The sequence below is a fragment of the Polistes fuscatus genome, unplaced genomic scaffold, assembly GCF_010416935.1.
Source record: "Polistes fuscatus isolate 324 unplaced genomic scaffold, CU_Pfus_HIC Scaffold13, whole genome shotgun sequence".
Lineage (NCBI taxonomy): Eukaryota > Metazoa > Arthropoda > Insecta > Hymenoptera > Vespidae > Polistes > Polistes fuscatus.
The window spans coordinates 3916770-3941372 of record NW_025113031.1 but is presented as its reverse complement, the minus strand read 5'-3'; the positions used below and the strand labels follow the sequence as shown (position 1 = coordinate 3941372).

At 34.7% G+C, this 24603-nt stretch overlaps 1 protein-coding gene across 7 annotated transcripts in view; it reads right to left on the bottom strand.

Annotated features, from left to right (window-relative positions):
- Positions 1–24603, bottom strand: part of LOC122513973 (optomotor-blind protein-like) — a 93052-nt gene that overhangs the window by 28600 nt on the left and 39849 nt on the right. For 4 of the 7 annotated variants that reach the window (XM_043630535.1, XM_043630537.1, XM_043630539.1 and 1 more), the window contains one exon: positions 23428–23590. In XM_043630535.1, the coding sequence (XP_043486470.1) occupies positions 23428–23590 (163 nt within the window). The remainder of the gene's footprint in view (positions 1–23427; positions 23591–24603) is intronic. The other 3 variants (XM_043630538.1, XM_043630541.1, XM_043630543.1) reach the window with 1 other exon arrangement.

Sequence of the window (24603 nt, the reverse complement as noted above, 5' to 3'; positions counted from 1 at the left end):
TCGTCGTGCCTAACGAGTTGTTATGGAAATACGTCGAAGTATAATGAGTCCATGTAATGGGGATGATGTTGAAAGATACCTGCATCTTCTTCTTTTTTTTAAATCTTTCTTTTTTCTCTTTCTCTCTCTCTCTCTCTCTTTACGAGTATATGATATATTTGTTTTCTTTTTTAATTCGTTTGAAACCAATTGAAAAATATCTTCAACTTTGCATATGCAAAGTAATAATTATTTAAACGAAATTCACTCTAAAATAATGTTACTTGAATACTTGTTTATTTTTGTTATCGAATTTTTACTTAATTCCTATCTTTCACTGTCTTTCTCTCTCTCTCTCTCTTTCGAAGGTGGATGCTGAAGCGTTGAGTCATTTAATTCCTATCGTAAAATATCCGACTCTTCTCTATTTCTCACACACTCGTGTATTCTTTCCGCAATTCTCGCGCACCAAAGTGGACCTTTGCTACTCTTGCTACTTATAGCTTAAAGCCATTACACAAAGTAAGAATTCTTTTCTTTCTTTACGACTAATTTCTACGATACTTTCGAATGATTTTTCAAAGAATTTTAAAGAATTATTTCTTCTCGCCGATTTTAGTATTGAAAAGATATTACTATACGCGAAGTCTTGGGAAAAATTGTAATTGATTGAAGAAGAAAAAAAAAGAAAAAAGAAAAAAATCACTTAAGAACTTTCGACCTATACCGCGGTTACGCGCGATCAATTTTTCAACTTTGACCTAACCGAATCCTTTCCGCCGATAAAGGGATAAAATATCGATGTTTCTTGAAAAATGTTCGATATTCCTACGATTTAAAAGCCGAATTATTTTGACCACGAACAGAGTAAGAAAGAGATATAGGAGAGAGAGAGAGAGAGAGAGAGGGAGAGAGAGAGTGAGAGGTTTGTATCAGGATAAAACGGTCAAATCGAGAAGGGATCTTCGATATAGAGCGAGTATTATACCCTCTCGATGTATCCTATCGGGGATCAGTGATCCCTAGAGGACCCCGTGGTGGACCATAATCCCCAAAAGCCTCCTATAAAGCTTCCGTAAAAGATACCTCCGAGTAATACGATAGAAACGAACAGAAGTATCTAGGGAAGATGCTTTAGAGACACTTTTATCGTTATCTACCATCGAAAACTACTTCATCCACATATGACAATTTCCTTTTTTTTTATATATATATAATATTATTAATAATATATTTATATATATTATTAAGAACACACGGTATTTAAAAAGAAAATCTTCTAAAATTTGTTAATAACACGAAACTTTTCCCAACAATTAAATTATCTCAACGTTTGAACGTTTCATCCTAATTGAAGTTTCTATTTAATTTGGTATTACTTTGAAAAAAATAAACACATTTCAACAATTGTTACAATTAATTCCTCGACAAAACGTAGAGAATAGAAAAAATAAGTGAAATATAATTTTGTAAGACATTCCCCATATCGTAATTCGAAATGCTAAGAATCTCTTCTACTTCTTCTTCTTCTTCTTCTTCGTGACGAGAAACACCACGCATGGGTTTAGAGCCCATGTTAAAAACTAAAATTGACGGCCGATTTCCCATGAAATTGATGACCATTCCAGTTGGCGCCATGGTTGGCCCCAGGCGTCTATGGATTATGAATGGATTATGGTTGTTCCAGGCAACTTCCAAACAGGTTCACAACTTTTCGATCGTAAACGAAAATATAGGAGTTTCGTCTCTTTTTTCTTTTTTTTTTCCAAAATATGATATATTCATTATAACAATGAAAATAGATATCCAAATTTTAATTGATAATCAATCGTACTAACTATTGATCAATAACAAATTGTTCCATTATTTAAATTTTACTATTCGTTTTCCTTTACGTTTGAGAATAAAAAAAAAAGAAAAAGAAAAAGAATAATTTGATACGCGTCAGTTTTAGATTTTCGTTTGTGAAAATGAAAACAAAAGGTAAATTCTTTGATGATAAAACCTATAGGAATTGTGTCGAAAGTTATTTCTACGAGAGCTTACTTTATTTTGAACGTATCCGGAGAGGTTTGGACGTTTGGTAAATTGAAGTGGGAAAAAATAGGCGAAAGGAGAGGAAACGAGCGTGCACGGTGAACGTTTCGATCGTGGTTGATAGCCTCGAGGCACCTTTGCACGTTGTTGGATATATACATAACTAGGAGCCGGAGTTGAACAGGACTCGTTCGATACACGCTCGTTTCAACCCCTCACATGTCCTGTTCTTTTCTGAATTACTTTTTGCTAGAGAATTCGTTCACCTGATCTCTCTCTCTCTCTCTCTCTCTCTATCTGTCTGTCTGTCTGCCTCTCTCTTTCTATTTTACCTATTATTATTTTTACTATTTTTATTATTTTTATTATTTTTCTTTTTCTTTCTATCTCTCTCTCTTTTTGTTAATTCTCTTCGTTTAAAATACATACGCTCGAGCTTCCTATAACAAGGATAATTCGTTCAGTGTTTCATCGAAACCGTGTTAAGAGAAATCCAAAAGTAATACTCAACAGTGAAACGAAATTCGCTGATATGTAAGATTCGTAAAACTTTATTTATTCGTTTTAGATAGCAAAAATTGTAGTATTACGCATGGGAAACGTTTCGCGTAATTATTATATTTTGATTCTTTTTATTATTTCACCTAGATTTTTTCAAACTACTTTTTCATTTTTATTTAAAATTCTAGTCAATGATATATAATTAAAATGATTGAAATGATTGAATGATAAAAATAACATAAAGAAAAAAAAAGAAATATAATTCGTTCGGAGTTTAAATGGCTCGTCGTTAATTTTCCTTTAAAAACGGTGGTTAATACATGTTTGCTGTCAACGGTGTATCGGGAATGATACATAACGTGTTTACTTCATATTTTGTCCATATTACCGGTGACAAATATTTATCGTGGTTATTACCGAGCCGAAAGTGCAGTGACTTTGTAAAATACCGTTACACGAATACCACCGTAACGCCGCATACACGTATACGAATTTAATAATTTACGGATTTCTAATATCTCATTGAGCTTAACGATAAAACGTGCAATTTGGGATATTGCGTGTGTCGTATTTGGAAATATAATATGCTTTCGAGCAAACGTGTTTTTTTTTTTTTTGAATTTTCTCTCGATACGAAATTTTAATACGAATTTTAGACGACTAAGTTTTTTCTATAGATACGATCTAAAAACAACGAATGACGAACACGAATGAGAATAAAAATATATCTAGAAAACGTGGAGGAAAAAAAGAAAAAGTAAAAGCGTAAAGGAAAATAAACGAAAGATGAAATAAAATGGATGGATGGAATCTTAGAGGTGGTCTAGGATGATCATGGGCAAAATCGAAATCACGAGTTCGCTTAGTTTGGTGCTACTTCTACCTAAAGATGGGAAAGGGAATAAATTTCGAAAGTAATTGAGACTTCCTGACGGGCAAGAAACCAAACGAAGAAAAAAAAAGAAAGAAAGAAAGAAAAAAAAAAGAAACGTGCAAATGGTCGTTCTCTCTCGGTGGCTCGTAAAATTTCAGTGCAGGGACGCGAACGAGAAAACGACGTCGGATAAAAGAAGATAGAAAAAGAGAGAGAGAAAGAAAATGAGAGGGAACGTGTGAGAGAGAGAGAGAGAGAGAGAGAGATTAATGGGGGAAAATGAGAACGAGCTGCGAGAAACCGCGAGAAGGCGTCGCCGAGGGCGACGATAGAAAAGTGGCCAGGACTCGGTAATTTTGAGGTCGTTGAGAATCGTCTAACGGTTATTACCATCTCTCTCTCTCTCTCTCTCTCTCTCTCTTTTTCTGTCTCTTTTTATACCATGATTTTCAGAAGTAACGATTTTGCACGAAGGACGAAACTTTATCCTGTCATCTGGCCATTATCCTTCTTCTTCTTCTTCCCCCTCTCTCTCTCTCTCTCTCTCTCTCTTTCACTTTTCATCGAGTTGGAAAATTTCTATCTGTCTTTATTTTTCTCTCTTTTATTTTCTTTTTTTTCTTTTTTCTATAATATATTCGTCACGTATATATTCTAATCTTCGAATTAAAATTAGGAGGGATTGAAATAAAAAAAAAAAAAAAACAAACAAAAATGTATTTGCACGAATTTCATACCAACCATGCAACTGCTATTCTTTTCTATCCTATAAGATTGAAAAGAAAAAAGAAAGAAACTTTTATTTATTTACCTTTCATTCCTTGCGCATTTTGAACTCTCTATTTTCTTAATAATAAAAATTAGAAAAGCGTGTTGCACGCGAAGGACGAGCCAAATGGGGTCTCGTCTTTGTTCCCTCTTCCTTTCTAACAATTTTGAACGATCCAATGTTCTAATCCGTCTGTCTTCTATTTGCTATCTTTGTCTAGCTAATTATCCCTCGGTTAGAGTAGCAAGGAAAAAAAAAAGGTCTTCCCGACATTAATCTGCAATCGTTTGTTAACCACCAGAAGAAGGACCCTCTCCCCCTCTCTCTCTCTCATCCTTTTCATCTCCGATGCTTCCGTTGACGACGAGTTAGATCCTTATCGATCCTTTCTTCTCTCAGTTTCGAACCGAAAACACACCCATGTTTCGACTTGACTGCTCTTCGAGGAAAATTTCAAATTAACCTGGAGAAAACGTTTGAAAAACGTTTCTCTAATGCTTTCACCTTCGTAAATTACTAAATAATAGAGAATACACATTTTACGAATGCGTTAATAAAAATATTCGACATAGATTGAAAATACAAATCAATCATAGAACTTATCAATCGAATTAATTGAAATAAAATTAAAAAAAAAGAAAAAACATTCCAACAGCAATGCAGTACAATCTTTCCAAACAAAAAACACGGAATCTATTACTCTTGCCACCCCCCCCTCTGTCCACAACCCCATATAAATAAAAACGAAAGGAGACACGAATTCTCATTGGAAAAAAGTAAGTAATATATTAAAGCTGGAAGAAAAATATCTATAATAAAGAAAATATCGTTGATGAACGTATTATGTGCGGATAACGTGGACCGCCATCTTGTTCTTGCAGTAGTAGTAGTAGTAGTAGTAGTAGTAGTAGTAGTAGTAGTAGTAGAGTTGCCGACGACGACGAAATTCGTTAGTTAACGCCGGCGCATTGCGTAACGCAATACCTTTCCACGGGCTCGGGAGAGAACCCGAAGGAAGGATGTAACGTGGCAGAACGGGGAGACTTAAAGGACGTGTCGTGGTTTTCAAGATGTCGCGCCGGCTTAGCTGGGACAAACGCCAAAGAAGAACCCTGGACTTGTCGGGCTCACGCTCCGATGCTAAGCGACGACGTAGAGATTGCTCCTGCTCTTTCTCTTTCTCTTTCTCTTTCTCTTTCTCCCCCCCTCAGCTCCCCCCCATCTCACCTTCCCCCCCGACCATCACCCCTTCTTTCTATTCTCTATATTTCCCTTACTACCACCACACCTATTCCTCTTCTCTCTCCTCTTCCTCGACGCATCTCCCCCCTGCCCCCTGCCCCCTCCCCCGTCATAGCAACCACCATAGGCAAACATTTTCTAAACTCGAGGAAACATATTATACACTACTAACAATAAGATTTTGTTCAATTATTTTATATCGCTATTAACAATTGTTATTTAATTTTCATATATACAAACACGTACAAATAATATTATTAAAATGAAGTCCCAATGAAAGGGAGGAAACGTTCAACGAGATCAAAGTAACGTTTAAAAAGATTTTTCAACCCGTCCAATTTTTATATAATTTCTTTCATTCGTCAATTTTGACCTGAACGAGATATTGGCATTTTTTTTTTCAAGATATTCGATATTAATTAGTTATAAATAAAAAGAGTTTGTATTAAATTAATCACAGGCATTATGCGATATTTAATTTTAAAAATGAAGAATAGGCTTACGCGCCACTTTCAAAATAAACAGTCCATGTGTACATTGAAATAATGGTTTGGAGAGATCGATGCATGGATGTTATACACGGTTTCGCATAACGAGACACAATTTTTTAATTCATTTCTATTCGTAAATAAATTCGAAAGTATCCTTGACTTCTATGACACGAATAGATTTACTTATAATATTATAACGAAATAGTTAATTAATCGGTAATTAATTTATCTCAATGTCTACGAGTGTGTTATCATACCTTTCGTTTTTTAATCACGAAGAAAAACAAGGAAATGATCTTCTTAAGTTTGTAATATCAAGAAAAACGGTTCCATTGGTCCAAATATTGCGAAAGTTTAACGCGAAATGGCAATAAGTCATAAAAACGACGTTACGTATGTGGATTTCTTGCTACGTAGACGTGTCGTCGGTTTCGAAATCAAAATAATCGTTTTCTCTTTCTATCTTTATTCTTATTTCAATTTATACTCGTTTCCATCGATATTTACGTTACGTATAGTCTCGTAACGATGTTTTCCTTCCTGTTTTATTTTTTTTTTTATTTTTTTTAATAAAATAATGTTTACGTTATTAGAGTAATATTACGTTATTACAAAGTGTGTTTTGACGATTCTAATAAGGTTCTTATTAATGTTTAACACGTTGTGCTGATATAATTAACGCAAATTATATGGAATAATTGCGAATGATATTTTTTTTTTCCCTAAGATGTAAAAAAATTTCTAACGAGTGTGTCGAAATTATTCCAATTAAATTTTACGATTTAACGATATCGAAATAATCATTTCTCTATACGTGTAAATATATTTGACAAAATGTTAAAAAGAAGAAAAACAAATTTTGCAGTTGCATAAAAAAAACCTTGACGAAAGTGTACGTACGTATTTATGATAATGTATCGCAATTCGTTAGAAATGTTATTCGATAAGGAGTCATTTTACGATCGTTTTCGGGACTCGTTAGAAATTTCACGATCGCGTTTGTTGTTCGTCACTTTGCTAACTATCCGACAAACGTACCAAGGGATAAGATAAGCAATTATGGTGATCGTTAAACGTGCTAACTAGCCGATATATTATGCGACCGATGCGTAAGCAAGAATATGAATTATTACAAAGAATATATAAATGTATGTTGCAAGGACATCGTGCACCAATGTATCTCCACGTGTCACAGATAAAAACAAACTTAACTAATTAACGTTCCTATTATTATATATCCTATTTTTATTTTTTTCTTCCTCTTACTTTCTAAGAACGTTGGAAAAATAAAGAGAAAAAAGAAAAAGGAAAAAAAAAAACTCGCGTGACTTGGTTTACCTTAAGCGCGAGGAGGAGGAGGAGGAAGGAGAAGAAGAAAATATATTAGTAAATTGTAATAATTGGATAATGGTATGATTAGAAACCGAGCATGTCTCCTATCCGAGTATATTTTTTTTTTCCTTCTGCGACGTTTCGTTTTTATTTTCTTGCTTATTTTCTTTTCTTTTCTTTTTGTTTTTGTTTTTTTTTGTCAAATAGGTAATTATTATTTTTGCTAGAACAGATATATATTTATTTGGAAACGAGGAAATTCTTCGAGAACGTATGCAAAGCCTACATATATATATATACAAAAACACATATAGATACGCATACGCGTAGAATAGTAAAACTGTTTGGCAAACTCGAATTTGCTTGATTTCAGTTTTCGAAGAGATCCAAAAACGAGTTGGCGAGTTTCAACAAACGCGTGCCTTCCGTTTCGGTTCGCTTCGTTATGGCGGCGTGTGATGTTTTCGGAGGGTAAATATTAATTAGCGTGGCTTTCGCGCAGAGAGACACAGACGCATACGTAGAAGGAAAGAGAGAGAGAGAGAGAGAGAGAGAAACGTATACACACTATGTTCATTTCGTTCTCCGACGAAGGCTCTTAACGCGCACGCAAGCAAAGCGAGTTCGAGTGAGTTCGAAACGGTGTTAACTTCGAACAAACACATTTTCCTTGCTTTCCCAGTGACACCTTCCTTCATTTTCACCTTTTTCCATCGTTAAATACTTTCTTAAACAACGAGATCAATCGTTTCGATCGAAAGATACTTTGACTTCGAATAAGAAAACAATTTGTCTACGTTTACATTCCCACGATCGGTCGAAAAAATATTGAAAGAGAAAATATTTCTCGCAAAAAGAAAAAAAAATGGTTAATATGTTCAAAAGATTACGTTAATCGTGTAGAATTAACAAACTTAATGAAATATTGACCGATATCTACTTTACAACAAATGATTAATAATTAACAAGCTTTTTTATTGGAGTTAAATAAATGTTTCCTTTATCTATTAAATATTCATTTAATTATTGACAAATTCGTTATCGATATTTTTCTGATAATCGTTTGGAAAATAATATGATTCGATAATTTGCATCGATGTATCTTCGATAAAATTCATCAATGATTTATAGTATCTATGCGATGATTCGTCAATGAAATTTATATACTCTCGCGAAGTAAATCTATGAATGAGATTCTCTCATTGACGACGAACTTCTTCTGCATCGTAAATCATTGTCTACTTGCGTCGTAGAATTTTTCTTTCAAAAAAATCACTACATAAACAACATACTGTAAATCATTGATTGAAGACACTATAGACTCTTGGCATTTATAAAGTTTTCTTCATTGACGAATCACTTCGAAGATACACCGTAAATCATTGATTATCCGTATCGTAGACTCTTCTTTGAAAACAAATTCATAAATCATTTAATAAATCATTGATTATCCGTATCGTAGACTCTTCGTTGAAAAAAAATTCACATATCATTTAATAAATCATTGACTATTCGTATCGTAGACTCTTCTTTGAAAAAAATTCACAAATCATTTAATAAATCGTTGACTATCCGTATCGTAGACTCTTCGTTGAAAAAAAATTCACAAATCGTTTAAAAAATCATTGACTATCCGTATCGTAGACTCTTCGTTGAAACAAATTCACAAATCGTTTAAAAAATCATTGACTATCCGTATCGTAGACTCTTCGTTGAAACAAATTCACAAATCGTTTAAAAAATCATTGACTATCCGTATCGTAGACTCTTCGTTGAAAAAAATTCACAAATCATTTAATAAATCGTTGACTATCCGTATCGTAGACTCTTCGTTGAAAAAAAATTCACAAATCGTTTAATAAATCATTGACTATCCGTATCGTAGACTCTTCGTTGAAAAAAAATTCACAAATCGTTTAAAAAATCATTGACTATCCGTATCGTAGACTCTTCGTTGAAACAAAATTCACAAATCGTTTAAAAAATCATTGACTATCCGTATCGTAGACTCTTCGTTGAAAAAAAATTCACAAATCGTTTGATAAATCGTTGATTACGGTCACCATAGATTTTTTATTCATTTCCATCGTTCGAATGAGAATTGTTTCATTAATTCTATCATTTTATTATTATACGAGTAACGTAACTTTCGGTATTTTTTAATCGTCTTGAGAAAAATTGGTTCTCTTTCCGAAGAGGAGAGATATAAAGATGAAAGAGAAAAAAGATGAAGGCAAAGAAGAAGAAGAAGAAGAAGAAGAAGGGCAATCGTGTCTGGTCCAGAACGGCGCCGTCTTCTATCCGCCCTTCCATTGCCCTACCCGAAACTATCTCAAGAATCCTGTCGTTCTCACTGTGAATTCCCGACGTACCGTGGCTCCTTCTTCTTATATTTTTATTCTTATTCCATATTTCCTTTCCCTTTTAGTTCTTCTACGATGATAAGCAAAAAAAAAGAAAATAAAAAAAAGAAAATAAAATAAAAGAAAAGAAAATGAGAATTACAGAACGACGATTTAAAAAATACAATAAAAAATGATCTAATCATTGAGCCACACTAATCGAATTAAACGTATTCCTATAATATTTCATCGGAAATATTATTAATAATAATCGATAAATAAAAACTTTATAAGCAAAAAGAGAGAATAAATATATCCAATTAATCGATACATTATAAAAGAAACGAATCGTCTAACTCGTCCACTTATTCTCACTCTCTCTTTCTCTCTCTCTCTCTCTCTCTCTCGTTCATCCCTTCCCTATATATCTTTCTCTTTCTATTTCATTACTCTTCCTTTTCCCTTCAGCCCTCTCTCCGTCTCCCAGGACGTACCGCCCTCTTTCTTCGTATCCCTACCCCTTCACTCACCTCCCTTCTCCTTTCCAATCTTTCTCCACACACGTGTATATCTATACGTACGTACACCTACACATATATCGGTGTATACTCTCTCTCACGTAAGAGCTTACTCTTCATGGTCTTTCTGTCTCTCTCTCTCTCTCTCTCTCTCTCTGTTTCTCTCTTTCTCTCTCGTACGAGCAACGCATTTTGTCGCGAGCACGTAAAAGCTTGGACATTTTCGTGGTTGTAGGGAGAAAGGCGGCCCTTAGGTACATAGTTCAAGATACATATACATACATATATATATATACATATATATATATTTATGTATGTGTATATATAACACATATAATCCTCCCTCTCAGATCTACTTCTCTATACATATCCATATCTTTTTATATACATGCATTATATATATGTAAGCACCTATATACACATATTTTCTCGTCCTGGTGGGGCCGACGACCGCCTCTAGAAACGCCCTTCGGTCTGTACTTCCTCAACTCGTATTATGCGACGGTGAAGAGAACGCTATGAAGATGTCTCTCTCTCTCTCTTTTTCTCTTTCTCTCTCTCTCTCTCTTTCTGTTTCGTTATATTATATCATTTATATATATATTTATATGTATAGGAGATCCATTTAACAAGTTTGTATACTTTTTGTTATATTGAATTTTAATTTAATTTAATCGAGGGAAATAGAATATTTATATTATTTTTCATTCTTATTAAATTAAATATATCTATATATATATGTGTGTGTGTGTATCTGATACTTTTATTGTAATGAAAATTTATATACTTTTCTAAATAGGTGTATGTATATAAAGGTTTTGTCAAGCAAATTTTTCTTTTTTTTAAATGTCCACTTTTAGATAGGAGTTTTATTTTGTTGATAAAAAGGCTCATATATAAATATATATATATGTGTATGCGTTTATCTGATGTGTATTGTATGTAGGACAAGGCTTAAGAAGAATTTTCTATCTCTTCCTTTCTATTTTCCATTCTCATTCTTGCTTAGTTATTCGCTCGAAAGTAATAATTAGTCTTCTGTGCTAGTCCTTAATCACTCCTCTCTTCCTTAATTACTTCTTCTTATCTCTCATTTATTGTTAGAGGAGACACCAGAGGAAAAAAAAGTCAAGAGAGAAGAAAGAAAGAAAGAAAGTAGACAAATTTTCGTGATGCATCCTAGAATTCGTTCAACTTTGACCTAATTATTTTCACTCTGTCTTCATCATTTATTTAATTTTTCTTTTTTTTCCTTTTTTGTTTTTCACACTCTTTCGTTAATAATTTTTCATTCGTTAATTACAATCGATTATCGAACAGATGGAATACATTTTATCGACTAGTTGAATGTATCTTTTTCTATTTCACCTAATGTTTCCATGTATTACGTGGTTTATATTAATATATTTTTATCTTGTAATATATATTTCTTCTCTCTCTTTCTTTAAATTATACTTACAAAAAAGTATTAAAAGTTCATTACAATTGTATTAACATTTAAAAATAAAAAAACAAAAAAAAATGATACAAGTACTCGGCCGATGTATTTTGTTAATAATTTAGTTTCTACACACAGTAAACTTTTATATATTTATAATATAATAAATGAAAATGATATTACATTTTTGTTGTTGTTGTTGTTGTTTGCATGCGCATATAAACCATTGTCTTTCCTACTGGAATATGCATACGCTCGAGGCTTTTACATATATAAATATATGAGTACATAGATGCATACGTTTCGGCAAATTCTCTCTCTCTCTCCCTCTCTCGCTAAATACACACATATATATACAATACATAGATATAATTGAACCTGGCCTATGGGTGAGTACAGCACGTACACACACACGTGCTAATATAAATTTCGAATTTGTGAGTTTGCGTGTCCGGACGTATACTTTATGCCACATCACAGCTATTTCTATGGCATTTTTAAATGGAAAAATAACGTTGCTACGTTACTAATACTGGCTTTCCGAGTTATTTTCGGGATAAACCAACTAAATGGGATTTGTGGTTTTTTCGATATTTTTTTTTTCTTTTGTTTCTTGTTTTTTTTATTTTTTTTTTTCCCCTATTCTAATTTACCACGAAGACTAAACAAGTGAGGGAGAAAAGAGAGAGAGAGAGATAACGTGGTAACGTGCTCGCAGATAGAAGAGAGAGAGAGAGAGAGAGATAGAAATAGAGACAACGCGAATTGGCGGAAAATTTGTAAAATTTCACTTTGCTGCTCGAATTCCTCGGTGAATTCATTTCACGTTGGCCGACGCCAACCGACGCCGTCGGGGAAAAAAAAAAACGCGAACCGACGCGACGGCGGAAAATTGTTTCGCGGCTCTCTTTTAAATCGCCTTGCGGAAAATTGACTTGCCGAATGATTTCGTTTATATTTACTACGCTATTTTTCTTTTTTTTTTTTTGTTATTTCCCTCCCCCCCCTTCTATATAGATATATCTACTATCCTATTATCTATCTATCTATCCATCCTCGCGCTAATTTTTTTTCGGACAGATTTTCTCAAAGTTATCCACTTTTGTTTTTTTTTTTTTTTTTATTTCGTCCGAGTTTCTAATTTATGCTTTTTTCGAACCCCACCCCGTTTAATAGCATAAAAATCGTCGTACTAATGTTTTCCTGACAGATTTATCTCAAAGTTATCTACTTTTGTTTTTTTATTTGTTCGTGTTTCTAATTTATGCTTTTTTCAAACCTTCCCAACACCCCTTCCTTCCACACACACACACACGTTTAATTGCATACAAATTAGACGTCACGATTTTTCTTCGAATCAATTTCTATTTGGCGTTATATCATCGTTTATAATGAACGATTAAACGAGACGGAGATAATCTTTTTATTTTTACATCTTCAATTTCTTTATCCTTTCTTTCCCTCTTTGAAATATAAACAAGAAAGTAATAAAGAGAGGATAAAAAAGAATAAGAAGAAGAAGAAGAAGAAGTTGAGACTAAGATTTCTTTAAGGAATATCTTCGTCCCTTTTTTGCATCTTATTTCATAATATCAATGACTCGGAAGATACTCCTCCTCTCGATGGTCAAAGACTTTTCTTTGAAAAGGGCGTAACACAAATTATTATTACGCGATTTACGATATTCTTTGGGGAAACATAAATAAGACAAAGAATATCTTGGCCACTTAAACCGACGGTAAGATTATACTATGAGGGATGGGGGTGGGGGAGGGGTGGGAGGAGGAAAAGGGTGAGAAAGAATCGACACCTTAAAGAAAATAACTTTCCACTTCGAATGGAAAAGTAGCACCTTCGGATTCCGTTAAATAATCGTTTTAGCGTGCAAATTACATTCTTAAGAACGATAAGAAAAATAATGAAAAAAGGGGAAAAAAAAAAAAAGAAATGGGACAGTAAGAAAACGAATTTCTTTTTGCGATCTCTTAATTCTAATCGTTCGAATTTAATAATACATCATTTTCTATGCAATAAACAATGCAATGATTCGAACAACTACGCGTGGCACAATATAATATTTGAATAGAAATTTATTAAGATTTCGATCGACGGAGGTTGTAAAATAAATAAATAAAAAATCAGAAAAAGAAATAACCAATAGTTGATCGAATGGGCGAGACAAACACAGTCGCGTAAATGGCGACAAGGTTTTCGTAGTAGCGCGATTTGTTCGGAGGGTGAGTTGCGAAGAGAAAGAAAAGAAAAAAAAATAAAGAAAAAGAAGAAAAGAAAAAAAAACGAAAGGAGAAGAGAAGAGAAGAGAAGAGAAGAGAAGAGAAGAGTAGTTAAGAGGGGTGGAAGTACAACGTACATGGAGTTGAGACGACACTCGGGGAAGGCTTACTATTGGTCCGTTTCAATTCTCCGAAAGATAGATCGTCGTTGGGGATCGTCTTACGGGTTGTTCGATTCTATTAAACCTAGCTACCACTACATCTGTCTCTTTCTGTCTATCCATCTTCTTTCTACCCTCTCATTCCTTCCTTCTCTCTCTCTCTCTCTCTCTCTCTTTACTTTACAACCCCTAAAGAGCTTAGCTTAGAAATCCATCGTTGACCCCAACGATCCTACTCTCTCTCGAACGTTCCGTTTCTTTCTTCTTAAATCAATCTACCCCTCCTTTTCCCACCCCTTTTTCATCTATCCTTCTCTAAAAGACGCCATCTTTTCTCGTACGATTACGATTCGTTCAAAATATCGGCTAAAAATATGTCTCATCGCCGTAATAATTACGATGCCAATATGTTTCGTGAAAAAAAATAAAAATATTCTCCCTACTCTTTTATAAATTTAATTATTTATATTTATCTATTCCGAATATTATTGCTCCAAATAATAACGGATACGGATCCTTTTTTTCTGCCTTTCGAATGAAGTATTTATACGTCGAGTAAGTGTATTTTCAATGGAAAGAAATATTCGATATCGATGTCATTCTTTTCAGTCGGAAATGCATCGATCCCATTTTATTTTCTACATCGCGTCGAAGTAACTATGCGATATTTTATTTCTAGTTTTCTATTATTAGAGAAAGAGAGAGAGAGAGAGAGAGAGAGAGAGAATTTTAGATATATACCTATAGAGACTACGTTTTATTTTTGGTACTACTTTTTTTTTTCTTTCTTTTCGTTGAATCTTAAATAAATACAAATTTTCAATAAAAATATTACCCGACGAAAGAATGAAATAATTTTATTATTTTATAAATTCTAATTAATAATTTTGTTTATTGTAAAAGATTTAACAAATGATTCCTAATTTATATTTAATTATTAGAATTTTCTTAGGCTAAATCCATACACAGAACTGGAAGGAAAATGCAATAAATTATTATTTATCTATCTTTATACGTTAACGGAGAGAAGTAGATACTCTATTTCAAAGTAGAGAACACTTTACGAGCACGCAACACGCTATTTTCAAATAATCGAGCATCGAGAAGTCCCATTATTTCGCATAGTATTAACTTTCTTTCACATTTACGCCGAATGTGTTCCAAATAATAATGGGGATAAGAAACTATCATAGATGCATCTATACGTAAGTATATATCTAAAGACCTACATGATTTCTTATAGTATTAAATTAACCAATGAATAATGTCAGAATAATTGATTACAACAATTGAAATAATAATATCGAACCGATAGTAATAAATCTATTTTGTCCATGATTCTATAACAAAAACGTTGATATATTATTTATTAGAAAACTTGTCACAGATAAGAAAATAATCGACCTTGGTATTGGTTTGAACTTAACTCGATGGTAGTTGTACCTTTCACGTTAGCCTAGCCTTTCTATCCCTTCGGAATAATACCGACCTTATGGATGATACATGCACGTTCAAAGTTACAGCTGTCAGCCTGACGCTTGGCTAAACCCAAGTTAACATTTCATTCTTCCGTCCGTCTAACGGACGAAACTTCGACGTGCATAAACTTGGAGAATAGGTGAAATAGGAAAGAAAGAAATAAAGAAAGAAATAAAGAAAGTGAAAAAGAAATATTGAGAGTTCAAAAGTGTACCGCGAATTCGCGCAAAAACAAAAATATTCTTATGAACGAATCGTAGTAGTTTCGTGTATTAAATCAACGAACTCGTTAATTTTTTAAATTATTTTTTGATTAATTAACATTACCCTGCATATATAGTTGGGTACAACATTTCTAATTTATTATAGAAATTGATGTGACGTTAAGAAATGAATTTAAAACACCGCGTGTACGTGTCGTAGGAAGTAGATTACGCGGAAATCGTAAGATTTGAAAATCAGTTCGCACATGTTAAGTCTTTTCATTTTTAAACGTCCTACGGCTTGCTTGCTTGCTTGCCTGCCTGCCGTCTGTCGTAACTTTAACAATCTTTCTATCTTTCTCTTTCCTTAACTTTAGTGAAGAAAACTTTAACTCGACAACAAAATATACTATATCTATGATATGTACACGTTATACTGCGTTTAATGTGTATTACATTACTCGACAATAAGGAGGACAACGTAATAAATTATGTATCGCTTTGCCAAGGAACGATGCACCCTATGTACCCAATGCGAGCAAATACAAAAAGTATAAATTTATTTGAAACAAATATTCGAAAAGAGAAAATTCTTCGAAAATCAAGAGTATCCGAAGATAATTCTAATTTATTATCAAATAATCCATCCCAAGATATAAATTAATAGTCTTAATTACTCGTACGAAAAATTGTAGAAAATTTTCTTTGAAAATTCTGCTCAAAAAATCAAACGAAACAAAATGAAATAAAATAAGAAAGGGAAGGAGGAAAAAGATCGGGGGCAGGGCAAGCCACCCTAACGCAATAATTACGATGTTAGCCAGCATCAGGAGCAACATCGGGTTGGTCTTTCGTTTACGTCGTCGCCACGTTATGTCATTATCCCATTTATTATAACGATCGGGAGCATCGCGGACCGGATTCCACGCCTGTTTCTCGCTCAACGGACGCAAATTGCCCGGTACTGAATCGGTCGGCACTCGTCGGACCCCACACAAACGTGCATACAAACACATATCTACGTATATGAAGGAAGATGCATCGGTCGTGGGATGATGTCTTGATAGGGAATGCATGTTCCTTAATCGCCCTTTAATCCATATTTTTCTATTTTTTTCCCCCCTCTCTCTCTCTCTTTCTATTTCACCCTTATTCTTTCCTTCTTTATGATTATCTTTTTCTTTCATTCTACCCCTTTCGCATTGATTATCTCTCTCTCTCTTTTAACTGACAACCACGAGGAACCTTTTTATTTTTTCTTGTTTGTTTGTTTGTTTGTTTGTTTGTTTTCTTTCCTTTTCCCTTTTTTCGTTGACAATTTCGTTATGAGAAAAAGAAGGACGGATATACAACGCACGCGTGCGTTTCTTCTCTTTCATTCTTCTTTCTTTCTTCCTTTCTTTCTTTCGTTCTTTTTCCTTTCAGTCCCAAGCTTCGAATTCGTACGATCGTTAAAACCGAGAACGGAACTGAACTCCCGAGGGAAATTTGCCGGAGTGCGTGCGAAACGCAGCAGCAGTTGAAAACGACGAGAAACTTTTGCTACGAGCGATACGCTAATGTTCAGAGAAAAGAGTGAGAAAAAGAGATTGAGAGAGAGAGAGAGGGAGAGAGAGAGAGAGGGAGAGAGAGAGAACGTTCGCAGAAATCGAGCCCTTTTCTCACGAGAAGAAGAGTAAAAAGGAAAAAGGGTCCGAGGATTGCAGCGAATTTGAAAGATTTTGACGTTAATGACGGTAATGATGACAATGATGATGATTATGACAAGTACCATCAACTTGGTTATTTACAAATGTCTTCCGGTTTGCGTTTGGAAGAAGAGAAATAATAGTGCATAACGAATGACGTTGCGTCTCTATACGAAATTTGTCTATTCGTTAATTACGATTAAAAGGGAAACGATTGAAAACTAACATGCGTACAAATTTCTAATGATAAAAGTTCGCTTTTTGTTTATTTTTAATAAACGCGATATACAAAGATAATTTACGTTTACTATTTGGATCAATTTTCTCTGCTCGGAAACTTTGCGATACGAATTATGAATATAATTTATACAAAAAAAAGAAAGAAAGACAGTATGAGTGGGAGGGTGGGAGGGGGGGGATATTCGTACGTCTTTGTGAACTCGTTTTGAAAATGTACAATTTCAATGTGTATTTAAAGTGTGAAATTTGCACGTAACACACTTTAATGCTACAATGAGGAAAAAAAACAAGAAGAGAAAATAAGAATGAAGGAGAAAGAGATTTGTGTTTCTTCGACGAGATGGACAGCAAAATGGCCCCCAACGACTCGAAGCTCACACTTACTCACGCACGTTCGTAGCACGCACGATGTCTCGAGGAGCACGCGATTCTGTAATGAGAGCGTGCGTGTGCACCCTCCGCCACCCCCCCCGCCACCCTTTTTTACCCCCCACCCCACTCTTTCTTCTTCTTCTTCTTCTTCTTCTTCTTCTTCTCTCTTTTCTTTAGATCGACTACGTGCACGCAAGCAAAACACGTTGACGATGTTGAGATGTCGAAAGAGAGAGAAAGAGAGAGAGAGAGAGAGAAAGAGAGAGAGTGCATCGTCGTTTCTAGTGTGTATCATTTTGCTTGTTTTTTTTTTTTTTTTTTAAGAACTTTTCTTACATTCAAATGATTTATTTAAAGACATTTATTTATCCATCAAGGTAGACACCATAAAGTTTAATAAGCTTTCTACAAAGAATGGGTCATTTATTTAATTCAATAATTAAGTAATTAAATATTATTAAAAAGAAAAAACAAAAAAAGATATATGTCTGTTAATTACTGTCATCGTGGAATTTACATTCGCGTCGGGTTTATTAAAAAAAAAAAGAAAAAAATATAAAAAAAAGTATACCTTCTCTCTCCGTCCTCATTTTCTGATTATTATTTTTTAACTGGTTAAATACAGACATCTATAAATTCAATATTGTAATGAGAAATATTAAAAAAAAAAAAAAAAAAAAAAGAAAAATGAAAATAAAAATATAAAAATATAAAAAATATTGCTGATATATAGATAGAGTCGTTATTCAAATTTACTGCACGATCGGAAAACAGCACTTCTGTTCTGTGTGTATCTACTTATGTAATATAGTTAAGTATTAGCTGCGAATAGGGAACGAGAGAGAGAGAAAGAGAGTGAAAGAGAAAAAGAAAGAGAGAGAGAAAAAAAAAAAGAAGATAAAAAGAGTTTGTAAATATTTTAAGCAGCGTAATCGTAGCATTTATATAGAAAATATGTATATATGTATTCATGTATATAGTTCATGAAAAGTATACCTTTTTTATAACAATCGTTAAAAAGTTATTACCAAGTTGTAAAACGGTACCATTCACTCTCGTTTAGTATTTCGCGTTTAAGGTCGCGTCAAATAATATTTTGTTTGTTTCTACATTTTTTTTAAAGACAAAATATTCTAAAAAATTAAAAATTCAATTAGTAATACAATTGTGGATGTATACCACATAGAATATATTATATTATTATACATTATTGTTATAAATTTGTTTGGAGAATGGAGAAAGGAGAAAAAAGAAAAATAATCGATTGTATCAAAATTACATAGAGAAAAATTAATTGATTATTCGTCAATTAATTTCTTTCCAAAGAGATTTTTCAATCAATTTGACGAGCTTGTTAAAGAAAAGAAAATAATAGAAAATAAAGAAAGAAAGAAAGAAAGAAAGAAAGAGAGTACGATAAAAGACAAGTTCTTCTCGTTTGATGTCGAAGAAGAGAGAAAGGTCGCGCATAATTCCTGTATTTCCAGTATTTCAGGTATTCGAGCCGATGTCAATCGACTACGACAACGACACCAACACCGACAACGACGACGAAGACGACGATGACGACGATGACGACGACGACGACGACGTCTCACAGCGAAGTGATCAGCACGAAATTCGATTCGAACTACTTCATTAATCGTCGATCTTAACGATGAGAGAAATAGAAAGAGAGAAAAAGAGAGAGAGAAAGTGACGAACCGATCGAAATTTACGACTATAATTAAATATACAAAAACAAATGAATAAATAAATGAATTGCACCAATCATTGTGGCTCAAACTGTTACTGAAAAAAGTAACTAGATAAAAATAGGAAAGAAATTACGATAAAAAAAAGAAAAGAATTGCTAAAACGATGTAAACAAATTTTTTTTCCCCTCATTATTTTAATAATAATAATAATAATAAACATTATTTTAATAATAAAATCGAGATGGAAGGGAAAAAAAGTGCAGCAGATAGGGGCTGCTCCCACGCTAATATAGAAACCGATTGATGCTTTTAAACGGAAGCGCAATAGGATCCCTTTTTTCAGGTTGGTAGTCCCTTCATCTTTCGGTGTCGCTTAACATCCCACGTATAAGCCTAAGTTTCCTCTTATTATTTACGTAGTCCCTAAACTCTCTTCAAGTCGACTGTGTTTGCACGGAATGCACTCATTTTTATTTGCTGTCCCTTGAATTTTCCCGAGAGTGCAAGCAACCTCGCTTATTTTCCTTTCGGGTCAACAAACGATGACTGATCGGGATTAGAAAGAGTCTTCAAGACCACCGATTCCTTCTGTTTGCCCTAATTTCCCTACTCGACTTATACAAAGATTTTGTTTCTCTTGTCGGGGAAAGGGTCTTTTAAATGAAAACTAATGTCAAACGATGTCAAACATTTTGGCGCCAGGAGTAGTAGCAAACTTTCCTTCTTAATTGAAATATGTTTTCTTTGTATTTTCTTTCGGTAAAATACATTGACGAAAAAAAAGATCTACGAAAATGAATTTAACACTAGTCAAAATACTAGTCTTTACAATTTAAAATTCCTGCTTCGCGTAACATTTTTTTTTCCGTAACGATATCATGACTTTTGTAGTAAAAACATGGCAAATTGTGTAAAATCGACAATTATTTTTATCCCTCTATTGTAATTTATCCAACAAACGTGTTCTTAATATCCTAATTTCTCGAAAGAGATTTAATCCGCAGGATCTTAAAGCTTATAAGAAAATCTCAGCCTCTCTCTCTCTCTCTCTCTCTTCGATAAATCGTTTATTCTCGCCGTCAAGAAAAAACGCCCATTTACGTCACTTTCTCAGCATCTAACGGAGCAAGGTAGCTTGAAAAGGGCTTCTATAGCAAAGACATTAGCTCACTTTATTCATACGAGTAGCTGGCGCACGCTCTTGAAAGACTTTCGGTCGGCTTGTAGGCAGTAGGAAAAAGAAAAGAAAGAAAAAAAAGCAGAAAGAAAGAGAGAGAGAGAGAGAGAGAGAAAAACATAAGAATAAAAATAAGAGAGAGAGAGAGAGAGAAGGACGAGGAGAATTTCTAAAGGGCATACTATGGGTCTTATTTCTCTCGAACACTTTAAATCTCCCAAGAATCTGGAAAAGAAGGGTTTAGTCTCTCTCTCTCTCTCTCTATTTTATATGAAAAGCAATGAACACTAGAGAGAGAGAGAGAGAGAGAGAGAGAGAGAGAGAAGTGGGGAGAGTGGGGAATATTTTGTCTATTAGCTTGGTAGAAAAAAAGGGTTCGACGATTTTTCGAGGAGCATTTTCTGGGTTCGTGAACAAACTGGATCCAATCTCAATCTTCGTCCATCTTCTATTTTTCTCTTTAACTCCCCCCCCCGGTTACCCCTTCCCCCTACTACTTCTCTCTGATCTTCTGGATGCTAGTAAACGTAGAAGAAGTTGGGCTTTAGCTTGGCCAGGATGTAGGTGAAGCGTGTATAACTCTACTACAATTCTTTCTCTCTCTACATGCTCCCTTTTTCTATACCACGCGAAGAAACTAGAGAAGAAGACGAAGAAGAAGAAGAAGAAGACGAATACGAAGAAGAAGAAGAAGAAGAAGAAGAACAGGAGGATGAGGAGGAGGAAGAAGAAGAAGAAAAAGAGGGAGAGTGGTCCCCGTAACAAAGGTCGGCCTGCTGGTCGCACACCACGAAGAAGAGCAAGCGACAAGGCAGGCAGGCAGGCAGGCAACCAAGCAAGCCAACCATTGACATATCCAACCTGGACCCTGGCTAAGGACTAGATTTCACGAGCCAGCGATGCAGGATCCTTCAAAGGGTGCCGACTCAACCACCGCAAAAAGGAGAAAGGTTCACAAGTAGAAAGAGACTGGTTAGATGAACAGAGATAGACCGAATACATGATCTTTAATCAGAGCAAATAGAAAGAGGAGCTGCTGCTGCTGCTTCTGCTGCTGCTGTGGCTGCTGATGCTGATGCTGATGCTGATGCTGATGCTGAGTTATATCGCGATGTAAAAAGAACGGAACAAAATTATGTACGATGATTTTTCTCGAACTATTCCAAAGGGGATTCGCGATGTTTGACTTTTTTTTTCGAAATAAAACGAAATAACTATGATTTGATATATAATCAAAAAAGGGAAAAAGAAAAGATGTGACATTCAAAGAGATAAAAGAGCAATTATATATATATAAATATATATAAAAAGAAGAAGAAGAGGTAAAGGGGTGATAAAGAGACAAGGCGAAGTTTAAAGAACGACGAAGTTACTCGGAGTCTTTTGACTGGACTCAAGTCAAAGAGAAAATGTCAGACAAAGAATGATCAACAATAAAGAAAAGGTTAAATAATGAAAAAGAGTAAAAAAAAAAAAAAGAAAAAAGATAGGGACAGCTGTATTTAACAAAAATTTCTGACGAAAAGAGGGGTCAAGGGAGGGTAGGGGAAAGGTTGTTGGTAGAAGAAAGAAAGAAAGAAAGAAAGATAGAAAAGGAAGTTCTTCTAAAAGTAAGAGAAAAAAAAAAGGGAAAATAAAGGAAAGAAAAGGAAAGGACGAGAAGGAGGAGGAGGAGGAGGAGGGAACTACTTGACAGCAAAATCCGTCGCGATAACTTAATCCCAGGATTACTCTCCTCTGCGGTTGGAATCCTTGCGGAAATCCGATCGTAGCCGCTTGGCGTTCCTGACGTAACCTCTTTCTTTCTCTCTCATTCTTTCCTTCACTTTCATCCTAGTTTCTCCTCCTCTCTCTCTCCCTCTCTCTCTCTCCCTCTCTCTTTCCCTTTCGAAAAAGATAGGAAAGAAAACGGGACGAGCAACGTTGCTCGGTTTCCGGTTACTCGAGGCGCCTCCTCAGGGCCGGTTTCCTACTCATTCTCGTAGCACGCCATCGGACCGGACCGGACCGGACCGGACCCCGGACGGACGGACGGATAGATGGACGATCGATCGATCGATTCTTTCGATTAATTCCGATTCGTGCTCGATTCCTCTGGCCCCGTTGCCTTCGTACCTTAGTAGTCAACCTACTGCACCGCACTGCACCGCACTGCATCGCACCGTACCGTTCCGTTCCGCGTCAGAGTTCCGGTCTTATCTCGATCTCGAGAGAAGGGAAGATTTCCAACTCGAGCTTGTAAGCTTGATCAAGAACGACGTTCGCTGATTTTGTTATTGACTTCGCTTATGTATATACATATATTTCTTTTTTTTCTCGTTTCTTTTTCTTACTAACAACTACGGTGTTTAACGTGTGCTCGTCTTTTACAAGTTCGGATCATCGATGATTTCTAGATCAAAGATTTATCTCTCGTTTTTCTCGACGGTCTGTCTAAGTCGCCAGTGTATTATACCGTAATTTCAATTTTGTTTTGCTTTATCATTTGCGAGTGGAAAGAAAGCATAATTTACGTTGAAAAATAAAAAGCCGTTAATCGGGATCGATAAATTGGCCAATACTTAGAAGCTAGTAAGTAAGTAAGTAAGTAAGTAAATAAGTAAGTAAGTAAGTAAGTAAGTAAGTAAGTAATTATTTTGTTGGCGTTACGTACAGTACTTACAAAGCCGTGCTTGTCGCTGATGTTGTTCGTGAGCTTGAGTTTATGGAAGCTCACGACTTTCTGCATCCATTGTTCGCCGCTGCTGGGTGAATCCGGATGAATGTACATTCTCTTCGGCATTTCTGGATCAGCCTTACCGGCTACCATCCACCTGCTGCTCCATCGATAACGATTAAGAGCAAAAACGAGAAAAAAAGGTTAATCAACCAAATCGATTTTTGTTTTCTTGCCTCTTTCGCGAGATATTTACAATCGGAATGATCCAGTGAATCTAAAGATCTCGCAAAAGATCAAAATTAATGGATATCGATTAACACCTTGCTCGATACATGGACATTAAAGAAAATTAAATGTGTATATTACAGTTAATTGAATTCAATTTTAAACGCTAATAATGTCATCCCATTATATCGATGTATGGTGTTAATATAAATAATAATTAATGAGATATCTAAATCGAAAGACAGACCACTTAGTAAAAAGATGTTTTTCATTATAATTATTATTAATCATAACTTTACTATTAAAATATATTCATTAGAAGATCATTGCAATAACATTTCTATCTATAAAGTCACATTCAAATAATTAGAATTAATTTTTGAAAGATAATATATTATATAGAAAAAATTCGTTGAACAAAAATTGAACAAGTAGAAAAATTAAATCCGATTATAAGTAACAAAACAAAAATCCCAAGAGGAGACGTAGATGAGAGTACTTTTCAAAGTTTCATCGTCGTCATCCACGCTCACAGGTGGGTCAAAACCGAACGAGGAAGAACAAATAACAAAATGAACGGAACAAAAAATGGAAATAAACAAAATGAAAAAATTTAAAAAAAAAAATAATATAAAAAGAAATAGAGACGAAAAATAAGAAAAATAAGAATAAGAATAAGGAGAAGAAGAAGAAGAAGAGAACTCGTTCGACAAGTTCCAAAGTGGCCTGCGGTCGGCGGTGTGATGTAATCGTTCATTGTGGTCTGCCTTTCGATTGCCCGCCTGTGTAAGAGAGACGCCTCGCGAGAACTTTTCTTTTAGAAAAGGAGAAGGAGAAGAGAAGAAGGTGGTGGAGATGGATGTGGAGGTGGTGGTGAGGGGTGGAGGTGCAGGAGGGCAAAGAGGAAGAAGGACGCGCGCGCGCGCGCGCACGCGCGAGACACCT